This window comes from Opisthocomus hoazin, chromosome 25 (genome assembly GCF_030867145.1).
Source record: "Opisthocomus hoazin isolate bOpiHoa1 chromosome 25, bOpiHoa1.hap1, whole genome shotgun sequence".
Classification (NCBI taxonomy): Eukaryota; Metazoa; Chordata; class Aves; order Opisthocomiformes; family Opisthocomidae; genus Opisthocomus; species Opisthocomus hoazin.
The window spans coordinates 4166716-4190240 of record NC_134438.1 but is presented as its reverse complement, the minus strand read 5'-3'; the positions used below and the strand labels follow the sequence as shown (position 1 = coordinate 4190240).

Below are 23525 nucleotides of genomic sequence, written 5' to 3'. Positions count from 1 at the left end.
GTGCCAGGGTGCAGGGGGGTGCTGGGTGGAGGGGTATTGGGGTGCAGGGCGCAGTGGTTGCTGGGTGCAGGGGTGCTGGGTGCAGGGGGGTGCTGGGTGGAGGGGTCGCAGGGCACAGGGGTCCAGGGTGCAGTGGTGCTGGGGGTGCAAAGGTCCTGGGGTGCCAATCTGAAAAGGGGGTGGCAATCAGTGCAGGAGAACTGGGGGTGCCGGGTGCAGGGGTGCTGCGTGTAGGGTGTCAGATTGCAGGGTAGGGGGGTACAGGGGTGCTGGGGGTGCGGAGTGAGGGGGTGAAGGGTGTAGGTGTGCAGGGTGCTGGGGGTGCTGGGGACAGGGGTGCTGGGAGTGCAGGGTGCAGGGTGCCGGGGGTGGTGGGGGTGAAGGGGGTGCAAGGTGCTGGGTGTCCGTGGTGCCGGGGGTGCCGGGGTGCAGGGTGCCGGGGGTGCCGGGTTCCCGGGCTGCCGGCCGCCAGGCTGGGCCCAGCCTCGCCGAACCGGAGGTGCTTTACGCGCTGCGGCGGGTCCTCCCACCCGGCAGGGGGCGGCAGCGGCGGCGGGCGGCGCGCGGGCCCCACCCGGCGCGCGCGGTGCGCGGGGCGGCGCGCGGCGGTGCGGCAGGAGGGCGCGCGGACAATACCGGGGCGACGGCGGCGGCGGCTCGGCCTCGGTCGGCAGCGATCGGCCCCGCTCGGAGCGGCCCGGCCCGGCAGCGATCGGCCCCGCTCGGCTCTGCTCGGCCTCGGTCGGCAGCGATCGGCCCCGCTCGGCTCTGCTCGGCCTCGGTCGGCAGCGATCGGCCCCGCTCGGCGCGGCCCGGCCCGGCCCGGCAGCGATCGGCTCGGCTCGGCCCCGCTCGGCTCGGCCCCGCCCCGGCTGGCCCCGCTCGGCTCGGCGCGGCCCGGCACCATGCTGGCGCTCTTCAACAAGCTGCTGGACTGGTTCCGGGCGCTCTTCTGGAAGGAGGAGATGGAGCTGACCCTGGTGGGGCTGCAGTACTCGGGCAAGACCACCTTCGTCAACGTCATCGCGGTGAGCGGCCCCTCCCCCACCCCCCCGGGGCCGCACCCCCTTCCGTCCCCATCCCCGCACCCCCCATCCCGCACCCCCATCCCCACCCCCCATCTGCACCCCCGCCCGCCCCCCGGGGTTGCCCCCCCCCCCCCGTCGCGCCCCACGTCGGTGGCGCCTTTGGGGGGGGTGGGGGGGGTAGGGGCGACCCCCGCCGTTTGTCCCCCGCATCCCCGGGGCCGCAGGCGGAGCAGGCCCCGGGCGGGACCCCGGCCCCCTCCCGCCCTTCCCGGCCCGGGCCCCCCCCGCCGCTGGCGCTGTGTCATGGCCGGGCCGCGCCGGGGGGGGCCCGGCGACCCCCGGGCTCGGTGCCCGTTTGCCGGGCGACCCCCGGCCCTCCCCCGGCGGCGGGCCCGGGGCTGTCGGGCGGTGCCCGGCCCCTCCCCGGAGCCCAGGGTGGGCGTCTGCCCGCGGGGTGCCGGGCGCGGGGTCCCCCCGTGTTTTTGGGGTTCCCCCCCGCGCTGCCGGGGCGATCCCGGGGGGATTTGGTGGCGGGGGGGCGGGTGTGGGTCCTGCGGCCGGCCCGGTGCCCCCCGCGCCCGGTTCCTTGGCTCGGCAGCGAGCTGGAGCTGCTGGGCTGCGCTCCCCGGGTGGGCTTCCCTCGGTGCCGGGCACTGCCGGGGCGAAAACGCCCTTCCCGAAGAGCTGGGGGCCGAGGGAGGACACCCCAAAGCCGCCTTCGCCCCGGAGACGCTCCCAGCCCGTGTGGCTGCCGCGCGACGCTGGGTGCTGGCGTCGGGTGCTGGTCCCGGCGGCAGATCCGCGCCAGCCCTGGGGGACGGGGAGCCCTGTGGCTCTGCGGCAGCGACCACGAGCACCGGTCCTGTTTCGGGGTGCGTTCTTCCCCGCCATTTGCGTGTTTAACGGTCTTTTTTTGCAGGCGTGGGACGCGGCCGTGCCACGTGTGGGCTAGTCCCGCTCTGGACCCGCCGTGTGCCGCCAGCCCGTTAACAGGCTGCATTAAAAATGGAAAAGTAATTTAGTGCCTTTTTAAATAACCAGGTATGCTTGAAAGGACGCTGGAGCTTTATCCCAAACCTGGTGGGCTGTTTCGCCTGCGCGGGGCTGGAAGTCGCTGGGGACTCATCCTCATCCTCTGACGACGGCTCTCTGACCCCACGCGCCTCCTCCTCCCCGCAGCCAGGGCTCGCTGCGGGCTTCGGTGGGGTTCCTGCTTCTGTGGGTCAACGCTTGGTGACTTGGCTGTGTGCGAGACCCCACCTGCAGCCCCCGTGCACCGAGACCGGAGCGGCTCGGCCGGCGTCGCTGCGGCGGGGAGGAGAGCCGCCCGCGAGTGACAGCAGCTCTCCAGGGGAGCTCTCCGTGCGTGGGCTGGAGCTGGCAGCGTGGTCTGTGGCGGGGCGAGCAGCACCCTTGCAGGGCGGTCAGGCTCAGGGTGCTGAGCAGGGAGCTCGGTCTCTGCCGCCGCTTTGCCTCTGCGAGGTTGTGTGGGGTGTTCAGCTTTTGTGGCGGGTGCGCTCAAAAAAGAGGCGCTGACCTTTGAGAAAAAGCCCTGTAAATAAGGACTTGTGGGGGGCAGCTGAAGAGCGACGTGACACGCAGAAAGTCCCAGCTCAGCAGGAACTGCCTGAGAAGGGTGTGAGCTGTCTGGCTTTAAGGTGACGTGACGGGAGCGTTAGAAGGGGAAATCGCTGTGATTTGGGCTTCGGGGAGGGGGGAAAAACCTGGCCTGAGAAGCAGCGGGTTCTGGCGCTGGTGGCAAGATCGCCCAAGGAATCTTGGTGGGTGCAGGTGCTGCTGCGCAGCCTGCAGAGCGGAGTGGGTGCTGGGGTGGAGCTGCTCCGGGGGCTTGGCACCGTCCTTGGCTTCCAGGATTTTTAGCTGCACCTGGCTGAAGAGCAGAACCTGGCTGCCTGGAAGGTCAGGGGGCTTCTTCCCACAGCTGTGGCTGCACCAGGTGAAGGCTTTGCTGAAGGTGACTACGATCCCCTCTGATCGGCGTCACCTGGCTGGAGGTTTATTTTTCAGGGCTCATTTTTAATTTCCCTGGCTGTTGGGAGCTGGAGCTGGAAGTCCTGCGTGCAAGGCAGGGTGAAAGTGTGTAAAACGCTTCTGGTCTTGGTTTTATCCCAGAGCTGGTGGGCTTTCAGCTGCCTTTTCCCCAGTCTGGGGTTGGCGAGGGTGAGACTTGAGGGCGTCGAGAGCCCCAGTGGGTGCTGGGGCTCAAAACCCGTCAATGCAGGAAAGGTTTAGAAAAAAAGTGGTTTTTTTGCTGCTTTTGATTCAACATCACACATCTTCCACCTGCGTGAGCCTTCCGAGGGAGTGGAGCTGCGGAGACTGGGTGCCGCGTGGTGGACCTGCACGGTGGGGTGGCCTGGGGCAGCGTCTCGTGCTTGAGCCCCGCTCGGAAAGTGATTCCATTCACTGCTGCTGAGGAAACCACGTCGGCCTCGAACGTGGCGTCAGGCGGGAGGATGGGTGCCGTGGCAGCTGGCCAGCTCTCCGGCAGCGCTGCCGGGGTGCGTCCCGACAGCAGCTCAGAGGACCGCAGGGCTAGGCCTCCGCTCCCACCCGTCCCTGGGCAGCCACCGTGCCCCTCCGCTGGCATCCTGACCCGCCTTGGCAAGGTGAGCCCGGGAGGAGAGTCATCATCTCCAGGCCCTGCAAGGTCTCCAAGAATTGCTGGGGAGGTAGAGAAGAGAGATCATAGAATCATAGGTTGGAAAAGACCTCTAAGGTCATCAAGTCCAACCATCAACCCAACCCCACCATGCCTGCTAAACCGGGTCCTGAAGTGCCACGTCTACACGTTTTTTGAACCCCTCCAGGGATGGGGACTCCACCACTGCCCTGGGCAGCCCGTTAATGAGATGCTGGTGGAGACGCTGAAGGAGAAACAAGGAGATCTTGTTCTGATGTGTTTTCGCTGGTCTGCCTGGCACCCGCCTCTCCCAGGAACTCTGGACGTGCCCCTTGCATGGGGTCTGGCAGGGCCAGGATGGGGTGGGAGGGGGATGTGGGTCCTAGCGCTGGGTGCTTCTGCCTCCAGATTCAGAGTCTGGACCCTCGACAGCTGCTTACGTTGCACCTGAGCTTCATAGTGCAGAAGGTGGTAGGGTTTGGGGGGCATTCCCTGTTCTTCTGGAGGATGAGAAGGAGCTGGCTGGGGCATGGTCTTGCCTTGCTGCTGCGAGCTTTGTCAGCATGAGCCAACAAAAAATAGGCAGTGGGATTTTTCCAGGATCATAGAATCATGGAATGGTTAGGGTTGGAAGGGACCTCTAAAGACCATCTAGTCCAACCCCTTGTGAAGAGCAGGGACATCTTCACCTGGATCAGGTTGCTCAGAGCCCCGTCCCACCTGGCCTGGAATGGTTCCAGGGATGGGGCATCTCCCACCTCCCTGGGCAACCTGGGCCAGGGTTTCACCACCCTCACGGTAAAAAATTTCTTCCTTATATCCAGTCTGAATCTCCCCTCTTTTAGTTTAAAACCATTCCCCCTTGCCCTGTCACTACAGGCCCTGCGAAAAAGTCTGTCCCCATCTTCCTTAGAAGCCCCCTTTAAGCACTGCCAGGCTGCCCAGCCCCAGCTCTCCCAGCCTTTCCTCCCAGCAGAGGGGTTCCAGCCCTCGCATCATTGCTGGGGCCTCCTCTGGCCCCGCTCCCACAGCTCCAGCTCTGCCCTGTGCTGAGGGCTCCAGAGCTGGACGCAGGGCTCCCAGGGGGTCTCAGCAGAGCAGGGCAGAGGGGCTGAATCCCCCCCCTCGCCCTGTGCCCTCGCTGCTGGGGATGCAGCCCAGGGCATGGTTGGCTTCTGGGCTGCCAGCGCACATTGCTGGGTCATGGCCAGTGTTTCATCCCCCAGACCCTGAAGTCCTTCTCGGCAGGGCTGCTCTCCCTCCCTGCATACCCAGCCTGTACTGATAGCGGGGATTGCCCCGACCCGGGGGCAGGACCTTGCGCTTGGCCTTGTTGAGCCTCGTGAGGATCACACAGGCCCAGTTCTTGAGCCTGTGCAGATCCCTCTGGATGGCATCCCATCCCCCGGGCATGTCAGCTGCGCCAGTCAGCTTGGTGTCATCTGCAGACTTGCTGAGGGTGCGCTCAATCCCACTGTCTCTTGATTAAGATATTAAACAGCACTGGTCCCAGTACGGACACTGGTCCCAGTATGGACAGGTGATGCCTGAGTGTGAGTTGCGTTGTCCAGAGCAGCAACGTCAGCAGGTCTGAAGGGCCTGGCCAGAGCCATCCGAGCGGGCAGCGGCACTGTGTCCCTCCTGCTTGGCAAGACACCCCAGGGAAGCCCATCAGCTTGCCCTGAAGAGCAGCGTGTTGCAGAGCCATGAGCTGGTCCCCTTGGGTGCTCCAGGGTCCGGCCGGCGGATGGGTTGACGCGCCGGGGTGGACGTACCCAGCCCGGCATCCCCGGCACCAGCCCCTGGCTTGCGGCGGTGCCGTTCAGTCTGGAGATGCTCTGGGCAGCCGTGTGGGTGAGGCCACTTGGCGTGCTCCACGCGTCGTCCCCGCGTCTTGCCCACACTCTGGGTTTTGCCAGAAGAGCCGTGGCTGCGTTGCTGCCCAGCTCGGGACGAGGGTTTGCGGGACCCGCTGTGCACCGTGAGGGGCTGTGGGATGCCGGGAGAGGGACGGAGCCCGTTGGGATACCCTGTGCCGTGCTCAGGCTGCCTTAGAAATACATCGCCCCGTCATCGCCGAATCCCAGCATGGCAGGGGTTGGCAGGGCCCTCTGTGGGTCACCCAGCCCAACCCCCTGCCCAAGCAGGGTCACCCAGAGCAGGGGGCACAGCACCGCGTCCAGGCGGGGCTGGAATATCTCCAGAGAAGGAGACTCCACAGCCTCCCTGGGCAGCCTGGGCCAGGGCTCCGTCACCCTCAGAGGGAAGAAGTTCTTCCTCAGGTTCAGCTGGAGCTTCCTCTGCTTCAGTTTGTGCCCGTTGCCCCTTGTCCTGTCGCTGGGCACCACTGGAAAGAGTCTGGCCCCATCCTCCTGACCCCCACCCTGCAGATATTTAGAGGCATTTCTAAGGTCCCCTCTCAGCCTTCTCTTCTCCAGGCTGAACAAGCCCAGCTCCCTCAGCCTCTCCTCGTAGGAGAGATGCTCCAGTCCCCTCCTCATCCTCATAGCCCTCCGCTGGGCTCTCTCCAGTAGCTCCTCATCTTTCTTGAACTGGGGAGCCCAGCACTGGACACAGCACTGCAGATGGGGCCTCCCCAGGGCAGAGCAGAGGGGGAGGAGAACCTCCCTGACCTGCTGGGCACACTCTTCTTGATGCACCCCAGGATCCCGTTGCCTTTCTTGGCACCCAGGGCACGCTGCTGGCTCATGGTCACCCTGTCGTCCCCCAGCACTCCCAGTCCCTCTCCGCAGAGCTGCTCTCCAGCAGGTCAGCCCCAGCCTGTACTGGTGCCTGGGGTTGTCCTCCCCAGGTGCAGGACCCTGCCCTTGCCCTTGGTGAGCCTCATCAGGTTCCTCTCTGCCCAACCTGACATGACATAACCCTGTCATGGCCGGTCTCTGAGCCGTTCCTGCCCCCCTCGGAGGCCCAGAGTGCAGCAGGGGAGGAGCACCTTGGCATTGCACAGGACTTCTGGGGCATTTCTGAGAACAAACATGAGAAAGCAGAGGGATAAGGGAATCAAAAGGGTCCTGTCAGCAGGTTGCTGGTCAGCAGGTTTGTCTGGCCGTGCTCAGCCCGCGCAGTCTGTCCTGTTTTCCTGTACATTTCTAAGGATTTCCCTGGGTAAGGGCCTCTGTCTTCGGCGTGCGTGTGTGTGTCCGGGGCTCTGACCACCAGCCTCTGGTCTCCAAACTGGGGGTCAGAGGCCCCTTGCCCCCGGTGCCGGGCACACCCATGCCTGCGGCCCGCTGGAGCGCCCTTGGCAGGGCAGTGGCTGGCACGGCGCCGGAGAGCGGGCGCAGCCGGGTGCTGGGTTTGGGACAGCCGTGCCCCCGGCCGGGCCTTCCTGGGCGCAGGCGTGGGCAGGGGCTGCGGCTGAGCCCGGCGTGGCAGCGACCGCCCGGCCACGCGTGCCCCGTGGCGTGGGTGCCGTCCGCCGGGTGAGAGCAGTGGAGCATCCTGAAGAACCCAGGCGTAGTCCTTGAATCCCCCCTTGGCATAACCCGAGGTCCGGACGTAGCAAAGACCTGCTAATTAAGGAGGGCTGTAATTAATTTATTTTTTTTTTTAATTAAAGAGTGCAAAGTTCAAAGGCAGCCCGAGAAGAATGTAAACATCAGTAAGATGGCGAAGTTAAAGGGTAGTGTGAGCCTCGAGCAGCCTGGGTTGGAGATCTCAGGAACTGGTTGAGCAGACACGGTGTGATGGGTTGACGGTTGGACTTGATGATCTTAGAGGTCTTTTCCAACCTTAATGGTTCTATGATTCTATGATTCTCTGGTCTTTCAAAGCAGGGCAGGCCAATGGGATCCTGGGGTGCATCAAGAAGAGTGTGGGCAGCAGGTCAGGGAGGTTCTCCTGCCCCTCTGCTCTGCCCTGGGGAGGCCCCATCTGCAGTACTGGGTCCAGTTCTGGGCTCCCCAGTTCAAGAAAGATGAGGAGCTACTGGAGAGAGTCCAGCAGAGGACTGTGAGGATGAGGAGGGGACTGGAGCATCTCTGCTACGAGGAGAGGCTGAGGGAGCTGGGCTTGTTCAGCCTGGAGAAGAGAAGGCTGAGAGGGGACCTTAGAAATGCCTCTAAATGTCTGCAGGGTGGGGGTCAGGAGGACAGGGCCAGACTCTTTGCAGTGGTGCCCAGCGACAGGACAAGGGGCAACGGGCACAAACTGGAGCAGAGGAAGCTCCAGCTGAACCCGAGGAAGAACTTCTTCCCTCGAAGGGTGCCGGAGCCCTGGCCCAGGCTGCCCAGGGAGGCTGTGGAGTCTCCTTCTCTGGAGATATTCAAGCCCCGCCTGGCCGCGGTGCTGTGCAGCCTGCTCTGGGTGACCCTGCTTGGGCAGGGGGTTGGGCTGGGTGACCCACAGAGGGCCCTGCCAACCCCACCATGCTGGGATTCTGGGATTCTGTGAAATCAATCCAGCTTGGAAGAACCAAGGACCACCAGGCTGTGGCGAGCTCAGCGGGGGCCTTATTTCTCTGCCTGGTCCTAACAGCAACTGCTGGCCTCTGCTCTGGTGTCCCTTGCCTGGGAGGTCCGCACGGATGTGTCACTGCTTTGTTAACTCTTCACCCATCAGCCGTTCCCCCTGCGGCAAAGCTGCTTGAGAAGCTGTGGTGGGACTCCGTGTCCTCGTGCGCTTTACAGAGGTCTCGGGGAGGAGCTGGTGCCCGAGGGCCTGGTGGGAAGGGGCAGAGTCAGGCCAGGCATGAGCTCAGAACCTCAGCTGAAAGCTGGTGCCCGACGGATCTGGTGGTGGGTGCTGGCTGCCGCAGGGGGACGAGCAGCGCCGGCGTGGGAAGCCGATGGCTGTGCAGGCTCAGAGCTGTGGACGCACGGCCAAGGAGCAACCTCCTGGGTTTCATCCAGCCTGGTAACAAAAGTCCACCATCTACAGCCTCATGAGAGGTTTGTCCTTGTCCCCAGCTTTTTCCTCTGTTTCAGCAGCGTGTACCCACTGCTTGGTTCTCCATTTTTCTGCTTCTGTTTTTTTTTTTTTTTAAGGGAAAAGCCAAACTCAGTCCTCATTTCCTCTAAAAGTGGAGAATGTGTCAATGTTGGTCTAGCTCCAGGCTTCGTTAGGCCTGCTTTTTAATTATTGCCATCATGCAGACTTTCTCTCCTAGTTAACTCTACTTCTCAGGAGCAGCAGCTTCAGCAGGTGGAAGAGTGGGTTCGCGTGGGCACTGCTTCAGTATTTACTGTGGTCCCATCTTTACAGCCTTGGAGAAAGTAAGGGTTTCACTTAAATTCAGTTTTACCAGTGGCCTCCAGCTCTGCCTGCCGTGGCCAGAACACGCCCACAGAGATCTCTCAGTTGACCCTCAGACCCCACGGTTGCTCTGGCCGTTGTCCTGGACCTCCTGGTCGCTCCAGCAGCCACCTTCTCCTGGGGTCTCGGCCCTGGGGATGCCCATCCCCTGGCTCCGTGGCCACTCCGGCTGCTCGGCAGTGGCTGCTTGCTCACCCACTCTGGGGGCTGCACCAGGGACGAGGGGCCTCTGAGCCCTGGTTTGGAGACCAGTGGCTGGTGGTCAGGCCCCCAGACACACACACACTGAAGACAGCAGCCCTTAGCCAGGGAAATCGTTAGAAATGCAGTTTGGTGAGACAACAGCACAGACTGCGCTGGTTGATCACAAGGCATGGCCAGACAAACCTGACCAGCAACCCGTGGGCCCTTTCTGTCCCCTCATCCCTCTGCTTTCCCAGGTTTGTCCCCATAGACATCCCAGAAGAAGTCTTGTGACACGCCAAGGTGCTCCTCCCCTGCTGTACTGTGGGCTCCCCGCCTGCCCCGTGTCCGTGGGCAGAGGAACCCGCGCTGGCTCTGCTGCCCTGGACCAGGTTTTTTTGGGGTTTGTCCACCTCTTCCTGCCTCTCTGTGCTCCTTCGTCCGTGTGCAGATGTGCTTTTTATCACAGAACTTAATAATTTCCTCTGCCAGGCTCCTCTAGGAGATTCCCTGCAGGTTCCCCTTGATTAAACCCAGCTCAGGAAGGAGAGCACAAGGCTTCGTCTTCACGAGGTGCCACCAGCGTCCTGGCTGGGCTGTGGACGTGCGGCACAGCTGCCGGTAGCGTCCTGCAAGGTGCAAGCACCCCGAGTCCTGCTGCTGGCTGTCGCCGCCTTGGCTGGGGCGTCACGGCTGGTTGGGGTGCGGTGCTCGGTGGAGGAAGGGGTGGGAGGGGAGACAGTCCAGCAGAGAGCAGGGCGGTGGCTGGAGGTCTCTGAGAAGCAGGAGCCATGACTGAAGAGGGGACAACCTGTGCGTTGTAGTTCAGCAAAAGACCAAGGGAGATCGAGCAACCTCAGAAACAAGAGTTGGGCCAAGCTGCTCCAGCGTTGAGTTTGTGGCAGCTGGGTTGGACCGTGGGGAGGAGGCAGATGGACGCTGGCGGTGGCAGAGCAGGTTCGTCTAGACGTTATGGGTTGGGGATGGATTAATCACAGAATCACAGAATCCCAGAATCCCAGCATGGCAGGGGTTGGCAGGGCCCTCTGTGGGTCACCCAGCCCAGCCCCCTGCCCAAGCAGGGTCACCCAGAGCAGGCTGCACAGCACCGCGTCCAGGCGGGGCTGGAATATCCAGAGAAGGAGACTCCACAGCCTCCCTGGGCAGCCTGGGCCAGGGCTCCGTCACCCTCAGAGGGAAGAAGTTCTTCCTCGCGTTCAGCTGGAGCTTCCTCGGCTTCAGCTTGTGCCCAAGTAAGCACCACGTCTTCCAGGTTCCGTTGCTGGAGCCATCCGTCGGGCTCCGTAGCGAGAACCACGGGTGCAGGTGCCACGCAGCCAGCTCGCGTGGGCCCACGAGCGCTGAACAGCAGAGAGGCCGCTTCGGTTTCCTGCAGGAGGGCGATGCTAGGGGCAGAGCTGCTCAGCTGCGACCTTCACCTTGTCCCAGCGGATCTGGCATCCTGCGAAGGCGTTGCCTGCCGTCCCCGCCGTGCAGGGCGGCTCTGCTTTGGTCCTGTCCCGCACCATTCCCCGAGCTTGGAGGAGGGGACCTTCTTGGTGCCTTGCTTGGATCCAGAGGCTTTTGCTTTTCTCCAGAGTTCCTGTACCAGACTGCCGTCGAGTAGTGCTGGTGCTGGTGGGGGCTGCGCACGTCCCGCACCCCAAAGCCTGGGCCAGCAGCGAGCGGTCACCCCAGAGCCAGCAGCACTTCATGTGGCCACCACCTCCGTCCCTCCGTCCAGGTGCTGCTTCGCTGTGGGCACGTCCGGAACGAGAGCAGCCGCTCACAGATTTGTAGGCGGTGACGGGGTCTGTCTGGGCAGAGGTGGGAGCAGACGTGGCTGCAGCTCTTGTACAGTGGTGTCTCCTCCAGCTCGGAGCTGGGAGCTGCGCTGAGCGTCCCCGGGAGCAGCTCGGACGTGTCCGTGCGTCTGCCTCGAGCAGGGTGTTGGGTCCACGCGGCCCCAGCGCTGCCGGCCAGGGCGTTTTGGGCAGTGCTGGAGAAGGAAAAGCAGCGGAGGGCTACGAGGATGGTGAGGGGACTGGAGCATCTCCCCTACGAGGAGAGGCTGAGGGAGCTGGGCTTGTTCAGCCTGGAGAAGAGAAGGCTGAGAGGGGACCTTAGAAATGCCTCTAAGTATCTGCAGGGTGGGGGTCAGGAGGACGGGGCCAGACTCTTTCCAGTGGTGCCCAGCGACAGGACAAGGGGCAATGGGCACAAACTGAAGCAGAGGAAGCTCCAGCTGAAGATGAGGAAGAACTTCTTCCCTCTGAGGGTGACGGAGCCCTGGCCCAGGCTGCCCAGGGAGGCTGTGGAGTCTCCTTCTCTGGAGATATTCCAGCCCCGCCTGGACGCGGTGCTGTGCCCCCTGCTCTGGGTGACCCTGCTTGGGCAGGGGGTTGGACTAGATGACCCACAGAGGTCCCTGCCAACCCCCACCATTCTGTGATTCTGGGGGCTGTCGCAGCTCGGCTTGAAGGTGCGAGACGCGCTGGGGGCCGGAGCGAGCCCGTGCGGCAGCGCTGGCCGTTTTTCGGTGTCTGGGAGGAGAGCTCCTGGAAGAGCAGCAGCTTCGCACGCGCAGCTCCCGGCTGCCGGGCGCTGCTGCCCTGCCCCGAGCACGAAGCCGGTGGGGGAGGCTGGACCGGGGGGGTTACCGGGGAGAGATGGAACCCGCTGCGTTTCTGCCTGGGTTGGAGCTTGGGTGGGGTTCGGCTGGGACTCGGTGCTGGGTGGGTGGCTTGGGGACGCTGGTGGGAGCCGTCCAGCCCGAGGGACATCAGGCATCTGCCTCCGCCCCACGGGGACCGTGTTCTGGCGGGGACGTGGCTGCAGATGACCAGGGGCCGGGCTTTCGGTGCTGCCATCGCTGCTCCCCGGGGAGTGGTTGGTTTGTGAGCACCTGGGGGTGCGCGGCGGCGGAACAGCCCGCGGTGGTTTATCGGGAGCGGGTCGCATCAGAGCGGGGTCGGCCTGTGCGAGGACAGGGTGACGGCCACCGGGCCACGGCCAGGAGCAGGGCCTGGCCACCCCGACTCTGCACGCTGCTCACCAGAGCGGGGGGTGCAGCGTGGAGGCTGAGGGGGTTTTCACATCCGCCAGCGAGCCGAGGTCCCACGTGCTGGCCATGATGGCTGAGCAAGGGACAGTGACTGAAAAGATCCCTCAAAAGCCAGATCCTGGCTGGCTCTCCCAGTAACCCAGCTGGAAGGTGGTGGGGCTGGGCAGGAAGCTCAGCTGCCTTCCAGCCGGGGCAGTGGTTCGGGGTGGTTTGACCGGGGTGCTGAGGGGACCCTGGCAAAACCAGCGATGAACTAGAGCCTGCGAAAGCCTGGTCCGCTCGTCACCGCCACAAAGTCCTGCAAGGATTTTTGTGCCTCCTGGAGGGCTCCCTGCCGGCGTCGCTTCCCGTCCCGTTCCCAAGCAGTCAGCGCGGCTGGGCGTGATCCCTGGGGTCAGCGTGGACGCTGTGTCCGTTGCTGGGGGGCTCGTCTCCACTGCCCCAGCAGCGGAGCTGCGGACGGCTGGGCCCCGCAGGGAGCTGACGATGTGCCGGTGGCACCGGAGGGACGAGGGGACACCGCGTATCCACCGTTCGAAGTTGCTTTCGGAGAGCAGCTGGTGCGGAAGGAACTGAGCGTGGTGCAGTGAAGGTGCCACCGCGGGTTCCAAGGCGGCAGGGACCACGTGCCAGCCATCCTGGACCACGACGTGTCGCGTTCCCGGCCCGAGCTCTTGTAGACGTCACAAGTGGTTTTGTGTTGGCCCCTTGGCCGTGGGCAGGTGCCATGGGGGGGGAGGATTTGGGGCAGGGAGCAAGGCCGTGCTTTGCTCACGGAGACGTGCTGGCTCCCGTCTCTCGTGGGGCAAAGCGGAGGTGACTCCTGGCTCCTGCAGCTCATGCTTGGAAGAAGAGCTACCATCACCCATGAACCGTGTCTCAGGTGGCTTTCGCACAGCCAGCAGTTCCCAGGATGGGGTCCCGGATCCTGAAGGGAGGTGCCTGCACAGTTGCTCTCCACGTCTTCCGAACGAAGCCTGATAATTCCTTAAAACCTGGTTTTTGAAGCCAAATTGTGTGTGGGACCTCAGTCCGCAGGATGCAGCCCCTGTGTGAGCCAGTGGTAGAGGGACTCCTGCCTGCTTCCCCCCCTCTCCTCCCAGTCCCCGACGTGGTTTCTGGGGGCACCGTGGCTCGGAGACCCCTTGGCTGCTGGGCTTTGCTGAGAAACGGAAAAGGGAAGTGAAAAAGGGAAGCAGCACGCGTTGCAGAACCGTTGGAAGAGGTCAGGAAAACCCTGGGGAGCTGCTGACGTGGTGGGCCTGGAGGAGCCGCTGGCTCAACAGGGCGCAAAATTCTGCTTATCAGAACATAGCATAAATTGCCTTCCTTTTTTGAGGTTTGCGTTAAAGAAAACCCAGAAAAGTCCTAGAGAAACCGAGTTTTTAGCCAGTAAAGAGCTGCTGAGATGAGTTTGGCCGCGTTGGTGGTTCCTGCAGGTTTCTGGCACTGATGGCCCAAAGCCCCGGCGCCGTGTTACCCTGGTTATCAAACCCTCTTCCCCGGCGTCCCACCGCAGGGCCCTCCACGGGGATGCGTCTGTAAAGCAGCGGGGACGAACCTGGTTGGTGTCCCCATGAGACTGCCGGGGCGGGAGGCAGCAAGGGGCCAGGGGCTGTGGCAGCTCCTGCCCCGGGCGGGGTGGGCTTGACCAGGCCAGCGCCATCCTGTCCCTCCGCTGCGGTGCTGGGCCCCGTGGGCTGCCGAGCCGGCATCTCCCGGCGGCGGGAGAGGGGCCGTTCCTGCTCTCCCAGCGGCGCTGGGACGCTGCAGATCTGCGGCAATGCCCTGCTCCTGCAGCCCGGCGCGGCCCCGAGCTGCGCTGCGGGGGGACACGCGGCGGCGGCTCCTGGGGACGGGGACAGGGGACCCTTTGCGTCCCCCCGCGTCGCCCAGCACGAGCACCCAGCTCTCGTGCGTGGGCAGGGTGCGGGGGCTGGAGTCCGGTTGGGGCTGGGAAATGATCCGCAGCTGGAAACGTGCTGGAGCGCCCGGGACTCGCGGCCCGAGAGGAGCCGGTGCCGCAGGGGCTGACAGCGCTTTGCAGGAGAGGCTCGGGCCCAGCACGGCTGAGCGGGCTCGCTGCGGCGGGCAAAGGTCTCGGCCCCCTCCCACGAAGCGCTTGGGGATCCCACCTGGAAGGGGCTGGGGTGGGTGAGCCTCTGCCACCCCGCCGAGACGGCTGCGGGGCTGGGGGCTTCGCCGGGGCACCCCGTGCGGTGGAGCAGCGTTTCCCTCCTGCGGACATTGTATCTCCTTGGCTCCGAATCTGCTCCTGGTGCGGAGCAGGAGGGGGGTCACAGAATCACAGAATGGTAGGGGCTGGCAGGGACCTCTGTGGGTCACCCAGCCCAGCCCCCTGCCCAAGCAGGGTCACCCAGAGCAGGCTGCACAGCACCACGTCCAGGCGGGGCTTGAATATCTCCAGAGAAGGAGACTCCACAGCCTCCCTGGGCAGCCTGGGCCAGGGCTCCGTCACCCTCAGAGGGAAGAAGTTCTTCCTCATCTTCAGACGGAACTTCCTCTGCTTCAGTTTGTGCCCATTGCCCCTTGTCCTGTCGCTGGGCACCACTGAAAAGAGCTTGGCCCCATCCTCCTGACACCCACCCTGCAGATATTTAGAGGCATTTCTAAGGTCCCCTCGCAGCCTTCTCTTCTCCAGGCTGAACAAGCCCAGCTCCCTCAGCCTCTCCTCGCAGGAGAGATGCTCCAGTCCCCTCACCATCCTCGTAGCCCTCCGCTGGACTCTCTCCAGTAGCTCTTCATCTTTCTTGAACTGGGGAGCCCAGAACTGGACACAGGACTCCAGATGAAGCCTCCCCAGGGCAGAGCAGAGGGGAAGGAGAACCTCCCTCGTCCTGCTGGCCACACTCTTCTTGATGCACCCCAGGATCCCATTGGCTTTCTTGGCAGCCAGGGCACACTGCTGGCTCGTGGTCACCCTGTCGTCCACCAGGACACCCAGGTCCCTCTCCGCAGAGCTGCTCTCCAGCAGGTCCACCCCAAGCCTGTACTGGTGCCTGGGGTTGTTCCTCCCCAGGTGCAGGACCCTGCATTTGCCTTTGTTGAACCTCATCAGGTTCCTCTCTGCCCAGCTTTCCAGCCTGTCCAGGTCACGCTGAATGGCAGCACAGCCTTCTGGTGTATCTACCACACCTCCCAGTTTGGTGTCATCAGCAAACTTGCTGAGGTCATGGGGCTGGCGGAGCAGCCGGGGTTGTTTCCAGGCGGGCTGTCGGCCCCGCTCGGGTCCCCGTGCCTCCTGACGCTGTTCACCTTCTGCCTTGCAGTCGGGACAGTTCAACGAGGACATGATCCCGACGGTGGGCTTTAACATGAGGAAGATCACCAAGGGGAACGTCACCATAAAGGTAGGGTGCGGGTGGTACCGCTGGTGAGGGCTCTTGGGGTGGGAGGTGGGGTGAGGAGCGGCTGGTGGGTCTCATGCTGGAGGCTGGAGGACACGGCAGCCGCGGCTGCGGTTGGGAAGATCTGCCCTGGTAGGTGTCTGCGGGGTCCCACCAGAGGGGTGGTGGGAGGGGATGTAGGAGATCCAGACCTCTCCAAGAAGAGCTGGTCTGGGCTGCAGAGCTCGGAGGTTTTCTTACACCTCTGGCTTGCTGGTGGGGACTCGTGGATGTGGTCGCCTTGCAGAGGGTGGGAGCGCTGGGAAAACCAGGTCATGGCTTGCAGTGGTGGTCTCTGCCTCGGGAGCAAAGGGAGAGGAGGTTTCTGCCCCTTCTGAATCTTGTGAGGGGCCCTTGTTGGTCTGGGAAATAACAGTGGGATGGGCTTGAAAAGCTGGCTGGGGATCTCTGCCTGCTTCAGAAATGTTTCCAAGAGTGTGCTGAGTGCTTTGAAATAGCAAATGCATCAGTGAAAGGCCAGGAGGAGGGGTGGGCATGGGGAGGAGCCCCCTCAGCGTGGGCCAGGGGGTCCCTCCGTGCCAGCAGAGCACATGGCAGGAGGTGTTCGACACCTTCCCGCTGCCCTTCCTGGGGTGTCTCCTTCTGTTACCGAGTCGGGAGGGTTGGGAGCCTCCTCCTTGGGTTTGGGATGAAGAGGAGGGGATGGGGGGGGTGGTGTGCGTTGGGTGCTCTGGCCAGGTGGGGAAGGGTCATGGGCAGGATGGTGGGGTGGGAGGCAGGACGGTGGGGTGGGAGGCAGGTCAGTGGGGTAACAGCGAGCAGGATGGTGGGGTAACGGGCAGGATGGTGGGGTGGGAGGCAGGTCGGTGGGATAACGGGCAGGATGGTGGGGTGGGAGGCAGGATGGTGGGGTGGGAGGCAGGTTGGTGGGGTAACAGCAGGCAGGCCGGTGGGGTAACACCGCCTTCTCCCTGTCACAGCTCTGGGACATCGGTGGCCAGCCACGGTTTCGCAGCATGTGGGAGCGGTACTGCCGCGGAGTGAGTGCCATCGTGTGAGTACCCCGGGACCCCGCCACCCCCGCGCTGATGCTGAGCCCCGCTGCGGCAGGGCCACCGTCCCATCGCCCCACCCGTGGGGGCTGGGCAGGGCTGGGCCGGGGAGCTGCGGTGCCTTCGCTGCCAGAGCCCGTGTCAGGAGCAGAGGTGCTTCCCCCGGACTGGGCTCCCCGCAGGCTTTGAGCACGGGGCACCCGTGTCCCCCCCGGCCGTGGCAGACCCTTTCCTCCCAGCACCGCTCGGCCGGGCTCTGTTCCTCAGGTCTCGCCGTTCCCGGCTCCGTGCTTCCCCTGCTCGTCGCAGGGGCTGAGCGAAGGCCGTCGGGGGCTTCCAAGGGCGGCTGCCAGCAGCGTGTTTCCAGGTCGTGGTGTTTGTGCGCTGCCGGATGGATCAGAGAATCACAGAATCATGAAGGTTGGGAAAGACCTCCAAGATCGTCAAGTCCAACCATCACCCCAACACCAGCATGTCCCAAAGTGCCACATCCACACAGTTTTTGAACCCCTCCAGGGATGGGGACTCCTCCACTGCCCTGGGCAGCCTGGTCCAATGTCTGACCACTCTTTCAGTGAAGACATTTTTCCTGATATCCAACCTGAACCTCCCCTGACGCAGCTTGAGGCCATTGCCTCTCGTCCTAGCGCTGGTTACTGGGGAGCAGAGACCAACCCCCCCTCACTGCACCCTCCTGTCAGGAGCTGTAGAGAGTGAGAAGGTCTCCCCTCAGCCTCTTCTTCTCCAGACTGAGCAGCCCCAGCTCCCTCAGCCGGTCCCCATCAGACTTGTTCTCCAGCCCCCTCCCCAGCCTGGCTGCCCTTCTCTGGACACGCTCCAGCCCCTCCATGTCCTTCATGGAGTGAGGGGCCCAAAGCTGAACACAGCACTCGAGGTGCGGCCTCACCAGTGCCGAGTAAAGGGGCCCGATTCCTGCCCTTGTGCGGAGGGAAGGAGTCTCCCTGCACCGCCCGCTGCTGACTGTCCACAAGTCCCCAAGTGTCCCCTGCTTGCAGACGTTGCAGTAAGCGCAGTCCAGGCTGGGGATGAGCCTTGGCCGAGATGCTGCTGGGGAGCAGGCTGCCTGCTCCTAGGGACAAGGATTTACCCTAGGAGAGCACATCGGGGTTGCTTAAACCCAATTAGAACATCAGATTGATGTGATCCCCACCGATCGACGGCGCCCTGAGGGTTTGGAGGGCTGGGTGCCTGTCCTGCCGTCCCAGCTGTAGGTCTGGCTGGGGAGGAGCGGGGAGGGACTGCTTGTCCTGCTTGCTGGGACAGCGGTGTCTGGTCCTGCCCTTCCTAATGGTCATCACATCGGGTCATGTCCTTGACACTGCAGTGAGCTTGGCTGGAAATGACAAAATCCCATTTTTTTCACTCCTTTTACTGCCTCCTTCCATAATTTTTCCAAAGTGGTCCATCTGGTTGAGAGGCAACAAAAGGACCTGTGGCCATCCCGGCCATGCTCCAGGCTGCCTTCCTCACCTCGAGCTGCCTCGTGTCCCTTCTCCTGCCTTCAGCCCTCCCCCCCGTCCGGCTCCGAAGGCTCGTGGCCGTGCCCGCGTGGTGGCTCTCCCCTCGGTACAGCCATGCACATCTTCCTGTGCTCGGCGCTTCAGTAGCTGAAGGATCTTTTCCTGGTTTTAATAAACCCCGCGAGGCCCGATGAAGCTTGATGGTGTTTCTCACTTCTCTCCCAGCTTCTTGATCTTTAAAATAAAGGCTGCTTTGATCAGTTCCTCTCCCCAGTTTTGGCTTCACTTGGGTCCTTTGCAGGGCGGGTGTCTGCCCGTAAGAGCTAAACCCTTCCCTAAGTCTCCTCCATCTGCTCAGAGCAAGCGTTGCTCTGTGCCCCATGCCCAGCATTGCTCCCGTAGAGAAGACCAGCAGGTCCTTCCCTCTGTCAGGATCTCGAGTCGATGTCTTCTTCTCCATCAGGAGCTCCTCTTGTCTTCTCCACTGCTTGCCCTCTATTCTGGGTGTCTCCATAAGGCGCTGCCACGCGCGGACGAGCTTTGCTTGGGCACCTGGGGACAAGCTGTGTTTTGCAGCTTCTGCCCGGGCAGTGCCTGGGCTCCACTCACCCACCACATCCCTGCTGTCAGCGGGCTGGGTCCCTGCGGGGATGGGTCCCTTCCTTCCCGTGGGAGACACGGGGGGCTCTCAGCCCCACAGCCTTCCTGGGGAAGAGGGGCCTTGGGGGAAGGATCCCATTATCCATCACCTCCACGCACTGGTCTGGGAGCCGGTGAGGCAACGTGCCTACCGTGTGCGCAGGGTTTGGTGGGGGCATGGACCCCGGCACAGCACCGGGGCGCGGGGACCTCGGTGCCGGTGCTCAGGGCTGTCCCTTCCCTTGCAGGTACATGGTGGATGCCGCCGACCAGGAGAAGATCGAGGCCTCCAAGAATGAACTGCACAACCTGCTCGACAAGCCGCAGCTCCAGGGCATCCCGGTGAGCTGCTGCCTCCACACGTTCCCCCCAGCCGCTCGCGGTCCCCGGGCTGCCCCGGTCTGCAGCGAGGGGCAGAGCAGTTCTGGGGTCGGATCCCCGTCCTTTGGGGGGGTCCCCTTCCCCGGAGCTGGGGAAGCGCTGCGTTCTAGCCTGGTAGCAGGCCACCCAGCAGGAGAGGGAGCTTTAGAAGAGACCAAAGAACCCACCCAATATGTGAGATCTGTCCTCTCGCGTGAATTTGCGCCTTATTTATGGCAGGACACTGGGGTCTTGTCTCCTAGGAGAGCGGCTGCCGGGCTGTGACATTTGCGGGAGGTGGCAGCAGGGGCCGCGCCGCGTGTGCCGGGGCGGGACGCTCACCGAGCATCCAGCGTCGGCGTCCTTTGAACGGAGCTAATGGAGGATGCTGCCACAGATCCCAAAGATTCGCTGCCAACTAAATCAAGCTCCCGACACGCGTTCGCAGCCCTTCCGAGCGCTCTCTTTGGAGAGCAAGTCCCCAGGTGCCAGCTGGGGGACGCTGCGTGGCCGTGCTGCTGCGGAGGCCCCGGGAAGGCGGCCGCAGCCGCGCTGCTGTCCTGGTCGGATGGCGGTCGCGTGGCGCGCGCCGGAGGGCCCTGCCGGGTGATGATCTTCCTTGCCCGGTCTGGGGGTGCCTTTGTGGGTGTGGAGAGCCTTGAAGTAAGGAGAGATCGGCGGATGGTGCAAACAGCCACCGCTTTTCTGGGCTGGCTGCCTGCCGAGAGCAGGTTCTGCACGGTGTCCGCGCCTCGCTCCTTCCCGACACTGTTGGTTTTAGCCATTTCCCTTGATTTGGTGCTCACAGACAGCGAGAGGCTCCTGGGAGAAGGTTGTAGGTGGAGTGAGAGATGCTGGTGTCCTTCAGGGAGGGCGTGATGTGGGGCCAGCTTCTCACTGGGACTAGAGAGTACACAGGAGATTCTGTGTAAGGCTAATTAAGGTTGTTAATTGAAGTGCTCTGCCTTCTGATGGCCTGCAGAAAGGGTTGTCTCCGTCTGGGCGCACCCTGGTGAAGTGGCCAGGGCTGCCTTGCATCTCTAGCAGGTGGCAGAAGCGGGTTCCCACCCAGCCTGGTGGCCAGGAGCTTCAGGTGTCCCCTCTCCATCCCCCGCAGGTCCTAGTCCTGGGGAACAAGCGTGACCTGCCCGGTGCCTTGGATGAGAAGGAGCTCATCGAGAAGATGTAAGTGGGCCGGGCGGCTGCGGTGGGGCTGTGACCCCGTGCGACCCTGCTGCTCCTGCCGTGTCCCCACCGGCACGGTCACCGCTTCGCCGGCGCTCAGTCACACACACAGAATCACACAGAATAGTAGGGGTTGGAAGGGACCTCTGTGGGTCATCTAGTCCAACCCCAGAAAGACTTGAAAGTCCCCAGCTGGGGTGGGATCGCGGTGCTTGGGGTGGGCTGGCGGAGACCGGTGGCTGGGGACGTGGCGAGGCGGGAGGTGACATCTGTGCAAGAAGAGCTGGGAGCCGCAGTGCTGGGGCCGGGTGCCACACGGTGGCGTTGGGGCCCGGTGTGGCGTTGGGGCCCGGCGTGGCATTGGGGCCCGGCGCGGCGTTGGGGCCCGGTGTGGTGTTGGGGCCCGGTGTGGCGTTGGGGCCCGGCGTGGCGTTGGGGTCCGGCGCGGCGTTGGGGCCCGGCGCGGCGTTGGGGCCCGGTGTGGTGTTGGGGCCCGGCGCGGCGTTGGGGTCCGGCGCGGCGTTGGGGCCCGGCGCGGCGTTGGGGCCCGGCGCGGCGTTGGGGCCCGGTGTGGTGTTGGGGCCCGGCGTGGCGTGGCGTGGGGCTGGGCTCCCGGCTGGACGCTGCTCCCGTCACCCCCCGCGGCTCTGCCCCGCTGCCTGCGCTGCCCTGGGACCCCGCTGCTCGCAGGCCGGGCCCTGCGCCGCCGCGTGACGCCGTCCCTGTACCTCGCCCTCATCTCAGCACCCTTCGCCTGGCCGCCGCGTGGCCGCAGCCACCCCACGGAGAGCTCCCCGCTCCCCCGGGCACCCGCGCAGCTCCCGCGCTGCCAGCCCCGTGCCGCCCGCAGACCCTCCCTGCCCCGTCTCGCCGCGGGGCCCGCGTTTAGCGAGCGAAGCTGCGTGGTTCGGCGGCCACGCTGTCCCCGAGGCTGGGTCCCTCCTGCCCCGTCACGCGGCCCCTGCGTGCTGTCAGGCACGGGCACGGTGCGGGTGTCCTCGCCCGACCCGCGTGCGGGTCCCCGGGAGCTGGGGGGGGACGCTGCCGCTGCCGAGCGTCCCCCATCTTGGAGCTGGGGTCCCAAGGGACCCTTGGAGGGGCTGCCCGGAGGCATCGCCGCCACCAGCCGCGGGGTTCTGCAGCCAGGGCTGGCTCCTCTCCCGCAGGAACCTCTCCGCCATCCAGGACCGGGAGATCTGTTGCTACTCCATCTCCTGCAAGGAGAAGGACAACATCGGTGAGTGGGGGCGGCGGGGGGGGCGGCGGGGGGCTCATCCCCGAGCCCGGGAGGGGCTGGTGGCTGGAGGCAGACGCCGTGAGCGTCCCCTTGCCTTGGCAGACATCACCCTACAGTGGCTTATCCAGCACTCGAAGTCGCGGAGGAGCTGAGGGCCCGCGGAGCGCGGCGCGGATCGGGAAGATGCCATTGGACAAGCCCAGGCCCCTGCTGTCCCCTGCCCTGTCCCCCCAGCTCTCTCTAGATGGGTGTTTTTAGGGGATCCCAGACTCCGCTCGCGTTGAGATGGAGCCCTTGTTTTTATTGTAAAGAAAATGTCCGACTCCTCCTCTCCTCTCCTCTCCTCTCCTCTCCTCTCCTCTCCTCTCCTCTCCTCTCCTCTCCTCTCCTCTCCTCTCCTCTCCTCTCCTCTCCTCTCCTCTCCTCTCCTCTCCTCTCCTCTCCTCTCCTCTCCTCTCCTCTCCTCTCCTCTCCTCTCCTCCCCTCCCCTCCCCTCCCCTCCCCTCCCCTCCCCTCCTCCTCCTCCTCCTCCTCCTCCTCCTCTCCCTCTCCTCCTCCCATTTGGGCACTGTTCTGTTGTTGTCTCTGTATACACTATATATATATATGTATATATATTTTAATTTTTTAATTTAAGCGATAGCGCTGTTACTAAACCGGGCCCTGGGAGCGGTAGGAAGGCTGTGGGCTCCGCGAGGCTCGGCGCTGGGAGGAAGGTGAGGGTGATGACGGAAGGCAGCCCCTTGGGGATGGGGCCAGGCCCGGCTGCGGGCAGGTCCCCTGGGCTCCCTCGGCCCTTCCCCACGTGGCCCTGCCGGGACCCCCGGGCAGGGAGCATCCCGGGGGTCTCGGGAGCCCGCCCGCCTTGCCCTTCCCCGGGCAGGGTTTGGGGGGGAGGCAATGCCCCCCCCAGGCTCCTCACCCCTCGGGGGTTGGGGGGGGGCAGGAATTACTGTGATCAGCCTCTCCCCATCGCCCCCCCCGCTGCCCCAAGCCCTCCCCGCTGCCCTGGGCCGCTCGGCCCCCTGCCCCATGTCCCCCAGCCCCCACGCCTGGGCCCGATCCTGCCCCGCTGCCTACACTGGGCGGTGATGCCAGGGGCCGGGGCCAGGACAAGGGGGGGGCCCAGCAGTGCCAGCAGCCCCGTGGGGAGTGGGGGGCCGTCTCCTGCCCCCTCCCCTCCCCAGCTGCCCCCGGGGGGGTCCCTTGGCCCCCGAAGCCACTCGGGGTCTCCGTGTGCCCAAAGGCATCGCCCGCGCCTGGCCGGGGGCTGCTGGCTCTGCCCCGGCCGAGGACGTGGCGCAGGGACGCCGGGGGCGGGGGGCACATGGGGGGGCCAGGAGAGCCCCTGTGTCCCCACAGCGCTGCCCCACACCCCAGACGGGCTCTGCTCCCCCTGCCCAACTCCCCACGCCGGCCCCCAGCTCTGCTCCCCTGGCTGGGGGGGACACGGGGGTGGCGGGGCGGGGGGCAACGGGGCTGGGGGGGGCACGGGTGGGTCCATGTCTGCAGGTGGGGAGAGGAGGAGAGGAAATTTCAGGGGAGGTGAGGAAGGCTCTGCCCATCTCTGCCGTGTGATGAGTTGCTGGGTCTCTGCAGGCACGGCCCGGGGGCCTGGCGGGCTGTCGAGGGGCAGTTTGGGGGGGCTTAGCTGGGCGGGGGGGACACGCTGGCGTGGGGGGGGTCAGCGGGGATGCAGCTTGCTGTCCCCAGCTCAGGGCCGGGGCAGAGGGGGGCAGTGGGGGCGGGGGGGGGCCGGGGGTTTCTCTTCTGTTCTTGTTTTTGCAGAATTGCACAAAGAGAGGTTTCCTTTTCTTTTTTTTTTTAATTTAACGAATTGTAAAGTGTTGTCACCCCCACCCTCCACCCCCCCCTTTTTTTTTTTTAAGAGATATTTTGGCTCAGATTTGACCTCCGTTGGGAAATGATTCTTGTAACTGTACAATTTTTTTTGCCTCCTAATAGTAATAAATTAACAATTTTGCGTTGGGGGGTGTGGTTGCCGTCACG

At 64.2% G+C, this 23525-nt stretch overlaps 1 protein-coding gene across 1 annotated transcript; it reads left to right on the top strand.

Annotated features, from left to right (window-relative positions):
* The first annotated feature begins 811 nt into the window (after positions 1–811).
* On the top strand, positions 812–23154 carry ARL8A (ARF like GTPase 8A). Its single transcript, XM_075443098.1, has 7 exons — positions 812–1028; positions 15484–15564; positions 16542–16615; positions 18982–19075; positions 20211–20278; positions 21445–21515; positions 21618–23154. The coding sequence occupies exons 1-7, from the start codon at positions 906–908 to the stop codon at positions 21665–21667; spliced, it is 561 nt and encodes a 186-aa protein (XP_075299213.1). The 5' UTR covers positions 812–905; the 3' UTR covers positions 21668–23154.
* Positions 23155–23525: the final 371 nt, after the last annotated feature.